Source organism: Parus major, chromosome Z, assembly GCF_001522545.3.
Source record: "Parus major isolate Abel chromosome Z, Parus_major1.1, whole genome shotgun sequence".
In the NCBI taxonomy this organism is placed as follows: Eukaryota; Metazoa; Chordata; class Aves; order Passeriformes; family Paridae; genus Parus; species Parus major.
Window position 1 is genome coordinate 72628201 of NC_031799.1, and position 7641 is coordinate 72635841.

The window sequence follows — 7641 nt, forward strand, 5'->3', positions numbered from 1 at the left end:
GGGGAGAGGGAGAGGGATGGGGTGGGTGTGTGTGTGGGTGTGAGAGCCACGGGAGGGGGGGCAAACCGCGCGTCTGTGGGTTTATTTTTCCCTCTCATTCCTGGGGTCTGAATGGCAGCACGTTGGGCTGTAATTAAGACATCTTGGAGGCGTACTTAACTCATGACGTGTTGCTTTTCTTTTCCTCTCGGTGAGAAAGTGGCTCTCCCTTGCCTGCATCAGGTCCTCTGCCACCCAGAGCCGCAAAGAGACGCTCGGGACACAGACACACGCACGCTGACTTCAGGTGAGCACCAAAAACTTCTTCCCTGCTCCTCGCTGCCCTCCCTTTCCAGCTGCTGGAGAGTCCCGGGAGCATCTCAACCCGCAGGGAGCTCCGCACAAGGTAAAAGGAAAGGGAAAAAAAAAATAAAAATTGAATAGTCAAACTTTTGGGGAAGTTTTTATTTTTTTGCCGCTTTGCTGCTGTGAGTGGGATGGGGACATCAGCCTCAGGGCTGCCGGAGCTGGAGGGATTTTTGAGAGTTCTAATTTGGCAGCTGAGGCGGGGGGCGAGGGTGAAAGACGGATTGAAAGTGGTTAACTTCAGTGTCTTTGACTTTTAAGCGCTCTGTGTTACCAAAGGAGGGATCATGTTGCAACTGCAGAAAGACAAAAAGTCGTGTACTCCTGCTCTTGTGGCTTTCCTCCTATGGGATTATTCTTCTCACAAAGATTTGCCTTTCTTTCTTTCCTTTTTTTTTTTTTTAAAAGTGTTTCCCCATCCATTCAGATGCTTTTAGAAGTTTTTAGGGAAAAGTTTTTTAGGGAAAAAGAGCGCTGAACAAACATTTGAAGGGCTGGGAGCAGAATCCGCACAAAGCACTGCCCATCCAGCTGGACGCAGGGAGATTTTGATAAGATGTGATATGTTACATGCTGATGTCATATTTGGCTATTTATTGTCAGGGGGAAGCCTGAATAAGCTTTGGCACAGGTTTCTGTGCCGAGAAACTTGGGATGCCTTTTACAAATGTGGCTGCACATGGGCTGGTCCAGGGCTCTGACAACTGCATGGCTTTACTGCCTGTTTTATTTGGGGTCAAACCCATAGAAAGGTGCCATTAAAAGCGTTTCTCCTTGTGTGGTAGGTCTAGATAGCGAGGGCTGGAAAGCTTTTGTGCCTTTGAATTAAGGAGGTTTATTGCTGTTTGTGTACAATTAGTGAGGGTTTAATTGCTGCTGGGGTGTCTCAGGGCAGAAAGTGTTGGTGCTCGGTGTCATGTAAGTGGTACCACACCTTCAGGGGGCTCTGGGGGCCTGGCAGAGTGCTCCAGAGAGCCCTGTAGGTGATTCACAGCCCCAAATTTGTATTTACACCGTCTGCCAGGGCTGTTTCCATGCCTAAAAGTGGGAAGGAGGAACCTGGAAAGAGCCCTGTTGTTGTGTCGGGAGCACACGATATGTGTGACACAAAATGTGATGTGGTGGCTGGAGGCACAGGTGGGGTAGCTATGGGTACAGACCCTCTCAGTGAACACAGCTTTTAGGAACAGGCTGTTTCCAGCACCTGGGGGGACACAGATCACACCAAAATCACCTCCTGCGAGGGAGGGACCAGGGACCTGCAGTCCTGGGCCAAGGTGTGGCGTGCAGGAGGCAAAGTCCTGGTGCCAGGCACGGGCAGAGTGAGTTTTCCCGGGGTTTTGGGTCTGCTGAGACCACAAAAGCACAGCCCTGTAAAGCACAGTTATTCTGAGTGCATCACCTGAGACCCCAAACCATTACACACCTCCCTACCTGCGCTAGTGCCAGGGGGAAAGGGAAGGAGGAGGAATGCAGGGGGACTAAAAAAATAAAATAAAATTTAAAAAACCCCGCAGTTTGTGATGCTTTTCAACACTGCTGTTAGAGTGAAGTAGAGGGGGAAAGATGTGGAGAGCAGCTTTTTCAAGTTAAACCACCCAAAAAAGTAAATGTAATAATGAAGACACTGCCAGCCCTCAGTGGAGTTTTGCCAAAAGACCAGTCTCCCTTGTAAGATTCCTGAATGTGTGAGCAGATTCCAGTGAGAAAGAGGAGGAAAGCCCATCAGGAAGAAAAGTGTTGTCCACAGCCCTGTTCCTGCCAGAGGTTCCCAGCACAATGCACAGCAGAGCATCCTCTCATCACAAACCCACAGGGCTCCGTTTCCTCCCAGTGCCAGCCAGCCTGGCTAAAACAACCCAAGATACTAAAAATAAACCCCTGAAAAAACAACCTAACAAAACCCCAGAGAAGTACAAAGGCTTGGGGGCAGGGGGAGGAAAGGTTTCAGGAAAGGATGGAGGGTTTCTCTTCCATCACAATTTGTAAAATTGGTGAGAAGAGTGTTTCCTACTGTGGGCCCCCAACATTGATGATTTTTTTATGCTGCTATTTGACTAAAAGGGATTTTTTTTTTCCCCACTCCTGGTCACAGCCTGGAGCCAAAAGAACTCTTATCAATGCTTAATGAAGTTGCTTAACCTCCTTGCCCCTCGGTAAAAAATCTGGAAGCAGTGTGGGCCATCCTTTAAAAGGTGTTTCGAGATCCCCAAGTGCAGAGAGACTTTGCAATTGCTTACATTTAAATACATTAAAAGTTTTCCAATTCGCTGCAAGGATTAAGGTGCGAAAACTGGAATTAATATTTTCTGCTTTTCATTTGCTTTTTCACTGAAGCATTGCTTAAACTATTCCTGGAAGTCAAAATATTTTGCATTTCTGTCCCATTGTAAACCTGACAGTGTACTGCGTTGCTTAAACTCTATGGAAATGAGAAAAAAATTGTGGAGTGGGGGGAAAAAATGTTATTTTTGTGTGACAAGCTGCTTCTGTTGCTTGTTAGGAAGTATTAGACATTCTGTCTCCGCTGGTAGGAACTGTAGCACACAGTGCTGCGCTTGAAAAGGCAGCTTGTAACTTGTAGGTAACAAAATGTTCTTTGGGGTAAAAAAAAATTTAAAAAAAAATAAAAAAAAAATTTAGAAAAAGGAAAACATATATATATATATATATATATAAAAAAAAAAGAAGCCCATAAAAATCTCCGAACATACTTAGGATTTCAATCAATGGTGTTTAAGGAGGATTAGAGGAAGCAGCTGGCTAAACAAATATTAGGTGTAGAGTGGATGCAGCGGTATAAATTAATAATGCGGCTCTTTATCTGCCGTATGAATGGGAGGTTTTGTGGAGATAAGGCGGCCCAAAGACGGTCACTGGATGCCACCTAGTGGATTTCCCTCCGAAATTTTGGCAGGATTTTCTTGCACTCGCAACATCTGTGACTAATTCCGGCGCAATTTAGCCGTAAGTGGTTGGTTTTATTCAGGTTTATCGTTAAAAAGCGAAATCAGTTGTTTGTTTGGGGTCGTTATAAATTATGGGTTTTTTTAATCTCTGCGTTTTGAGTGCCCGTTAGAAAGGAGAAAAAACAAATTTATAATTTGCCACTCTTTGCTGAGAGTTTTTAAAGCACTCAGTCACAGACAGCCACAAGTCTCAGGCCGATGGGCTGAGGTGTTAGTGTAAAAGTGAGGAAATTTGTGTACAAATATTGTGTCAGGAGAAGCTGTGTCCAGCAGCAAAGCTCCTTCCAGAAGTCTTTTATCGCACAGGATGTGCTTTTCTTAACCCCCTTCGTGTTTTGTCCTGAATATTGTGTCTATGTCAAGCACTGATGAAGAAAATTTATTGTTTCTAATAGCAGATAAAAGGTTGTAAACCTCTTTTTTCTTCTTTTTTTTCACCTGCCATTTATCTCCGCCTTCCTCAGATGTCAGACACACTCATAGCTTAAACTCCCTTTCTTACTGGGGAAAGGAAAATTGTTTATTTAACAATTATAAGGCTTGTTTATTCAGTTTTAGGCAATCAGGTGCTGTCAGTCCTCACAGCTCTAAAAATGACCCCGTCCACGACAAAGTTTTGAGCAGGCAAACTTGCATCTGGACCTGCTTTGTGATGGGATTGATGGAAAGTGGCCAGCTTCTACTTCCTAAGCCTGTTTTTGAAATGTCACCATCCCCACAGCTTCCCCTGCATCACCCCGAGGTGATGGACACACGGTTCTGATCCCACATTTCTAAAATTGGTGCCACAGTGCCCGTTGCAGCACAGAATTGTTAAAGCACGTGGTGAAGTCGAGCTCCTTGTGCTAAACTTCCTCCTGGTTTCAATCCCTGAGCAGGAAATCAAATGGCAGCGCCACACTCAGCAGAGCAGACAGTTCCTGTGTGCTTCTCCTTCTGTCAGCTTTGAAAACACCTTTTTTTTGTTGTTGTTGTTGTTGTTTTTCTTTAGATTAGGACGCCAGGATGGGTGTCTCAAAGGTGATCAGTAGCTCAGAAAAAAAACAACATCTAAAGCAGGCGTGAGGAAGTCACGCAGCAGTAGCCTGCACTACTCAGTTTGTAAATATAAATATAAATGTAAATATAAACTCAGTTTATATTGAGTTTACTGGAACGTTTTCCCAAGACTGACACGAAATATTGCCACGGGAGGTTGTTAGCAGCACCACGAGTTCATGGCTAAAGCTTGCTTTTCCATTAATCAGGAAAAGTTTAGGGATTAAGCACCATGGGGGGAGAAATATCAGAATAGCAGATGAGCTGAGAGACCCAGCCCTGGGCTTTCACAGGTGACTCACCTTCCCTTTCAGCTCTGCCCAGCCCGGTGCTGGGAATCACAAGGGGAAAAAAAACCCCACAATAATAAAAAATAAAAATAAATGAATTAATCAATAACTAGAGTAATAAATAAATTAATTATTTTAATATTTAATAAAATATCATTGTGTAATAACATTATATATTATAATATAGATAAATTATATGATATATAAATAAATAAAATGATATAATAACATTGTATATTATAATATAGATAAATTATATGATATATAAATAAATAAAATGATATAATAACATTGTATATTATAATATAGATAAATTATATGATATATAAATAAATAAAAATAAATTTAGAAATAAAAAAATATATAAATAATGTAACAGAATAAATGTATAACTAAATAAACAAATAAAATAATAAATAAATAAATAAACAAATAAAATAAAAATAAATAAGAAAGAAAAATAAATAATTAAATAACCAAATAAACACAAATAAATAAATTAAATTAAATTAAATAAGACAATAAATAAGAAACAAAGAAAAATAAATAAATAAACAATAGAAAATAATGTGAAATAAAATAAAATAAATAACTTATAAAATTATAAAATAATAAAAAAACTTAATAATGAGAGTGTTTGCAAGGCCACTGAGCCTCTCCTGGGACCGAGTCACACAGAGCAGGGCCCACCAGGGCAAAATCTGTGTCGTGAGTGGCTTGGCAATGCAGGAAAAGAAAAAAGCCACAAGACAGAAGAATGTCCCCTGATATTTGGGTCTTGCTCCAAAAAAATGCCATCTTGGCATTTGCAGGAGATCCACTATCTTGAGAAATTAACGATATTTCCATCATCATCATCATCATCATTATTATTATTATTATTATTATTATTATTATTATTATTATTATTATTATTATTATTATTATTATTATTGTCATCATTATCATCATCATCATCATTATTATTTCCATTAATATCTTCTGCCTTAAACACATGCAGCCTAGGAGGAGAATGTGGGCCATGGAGGCAGGTTAGGTTGGAAATGGGTTTGACAGAAATCTCAAGAAGCAAAAAGTTTCAAACTGCTGCAGTGTAAACAGAAGTCAGAAACACAGAATGATTTGGGCTGGAAAGGGAACTTAAAGGTGATCTATTTCCAGCTCCCCTGCCGTGGAGTCACTTGGGGACAGCTGAAATTTGGGGTTGATCAGTTTTTCTCTGGGTATATTAAGGGTTTTTTTTGTGTGTCATATCTTAATTTGCACCGCTTGTGTCGCCGTACCTGGTACCTAAATTGTGTCTACAAAGGTTGGTGAGCTGAGGAATACCTAAATCCACTGTGATTAACACTTTTTAATGTTCCAAATTCCTTCCCTGCAGCGCTGCCTGCACACAGGGAGCAGTGGCAGCCTGTGTGCATCCACTGCTCCGTGAGGTTCTGCTCCAGAAAAAACACAGATAATCAACATTACTCACCTGGTGAAATCAACAGAAACTCAAACAAGCCCCAGTGAATAAAACTGTTCACCTCTTTGCATGCGTGGCATCACACGTGGCTGATCAGGAAGCAGCTGACAAAGCCCCCAGCTGCAAATCTGTTCAGTTTTATAGACATAAGTACCCTTAAGGTGTGCCAATAAAGCACTGAGCAAAACTCTGCACGTTTGCAAGGACTGGAGGAATCAAGTCCTGCACCTGTGGAAGGAGGACATCACTAATGTAGGAAAAAAAGAACTTTTTCATTGCTGAAATAACTTCCCAAACTGTCCAGTTGAAGCTAACTACCCATCTACCCATTAACTTGCTACAATGTATTTATGTGATTGCTGGTTGGGTTTTTTCCTTCTTTTCCATAAACATATTTTCAGGGAAAAAAAACACAAAACCACCCTTGAGCCACATAAAAATAATGCTGCCTCCAAATAGGGAAATCACAGTGAAAAATGCAGAAACACCGGAGTTCTGGGGCAAATCAAGAGATTTATAGGAACCATATCAGAGGGAAATAAAGTGACAGGATGTGTGGCAGCTGAAATTTCAGTGTTGCACACCTGGTTGAGCTGCAGCAGACGGTGCCACCACCTTGTGATCATGGCCTGAGGTGACCTGTTCAGCCTGTCTGGCACCCAAGGTGCTGCACACGCAGCAGGGAAGGTCTGGGATTTTAATTTCACGTTTAACCTTAAGGATTTATGCCCACACTGTTATTCCCAGAAAAACTGTGTTTCTGGATTTTCAGATATCTGAAGCAGAATGTCAGGTTTTGATGAGACTCTGAGATTTGTTTCCCTAGTAGCTTTGATTACATGTCTGCACAAAGCATGATTCAGCTTTTATCATCGAGTCAAGCAGGCAGAGAGGTCTTTTGGTTTGGGTTATGTTGGGTTTTTTTCCAGTTGGTGCTGTATTTATTCTTTGATTGGTTCCATTAGAACCCATTTACCCTGGTGCACTGCAAATAAATTTGATGATCTTGAAGTTCTTCTCCGAATTAAATCATTCTAAGAGCTGTGTAAGAGCAGTGCCTTTGTGTCTGGTGGAGCCTGTGCTGGTGTGCCTGGTCACATTCATCTTATTTTATAATTTCATTTAATTTTTTCAATTTTATTTTATATCCCATGTTGTTTTGTTGTGCTGTGGGGACTTCATGGCCATCTCTGTGAGCCAAGAACCAGGAGAAAACAACAAAGGTGTTGATCTCCCAAGACTTTTCTAGATTTTTCCCATCTGGAAAAGCAGGAGCAGTTCAGCTGTTGTTGTTGATGTAGCAATTGCAGCCAATGAATGAGCTGTTGCTCCCAGTTTCCAGGCATTTCATGTGTTTTCCCCCATGAGCAGGCTACGAGAAGCATGCAGATTTTTTTTTAATTTTAATTTTTTAATTTTTGTTGGTTTTTATTATTTTTTGAATTTTTATTATTTTTTCTTTTTAATTGTTTCATTTTTATTATTCTTAATTTTTAATTCTTACTTTTATTAATATTTTTATTTTTTATTT

At 40.8% G+C, this 7641-nt stretch overlaps 1 protein-coding gene across 2 annotated transcripts in view; it reads left to right on the plus strand.

Moving 5' to 3' along the window:
• Positions 1–98: 98 nt before the first annotated feature.
• Positions 99–7641, plus strand: part of HAPLN1 (hyaluronan and proteoglycan link protein 1) — a 63750-nt gene continuing 56207 nt past the window's right edge. The window contains exon 1 of one of the 2 annotated variants that reach the window (XM_019009158.1): positions 99–385. In XM_019009158.1, the coding sequence (XP_018864703.1) occupies positions 163–385 (223 nt within the window). In that variant the 5' untranslated portion in view covers positions 99–162. The remainder of the gene's footprint in view (positions 386–7641) is intronic. The other variant, XM_019009159.1, reaches the window with a different exon arrangement.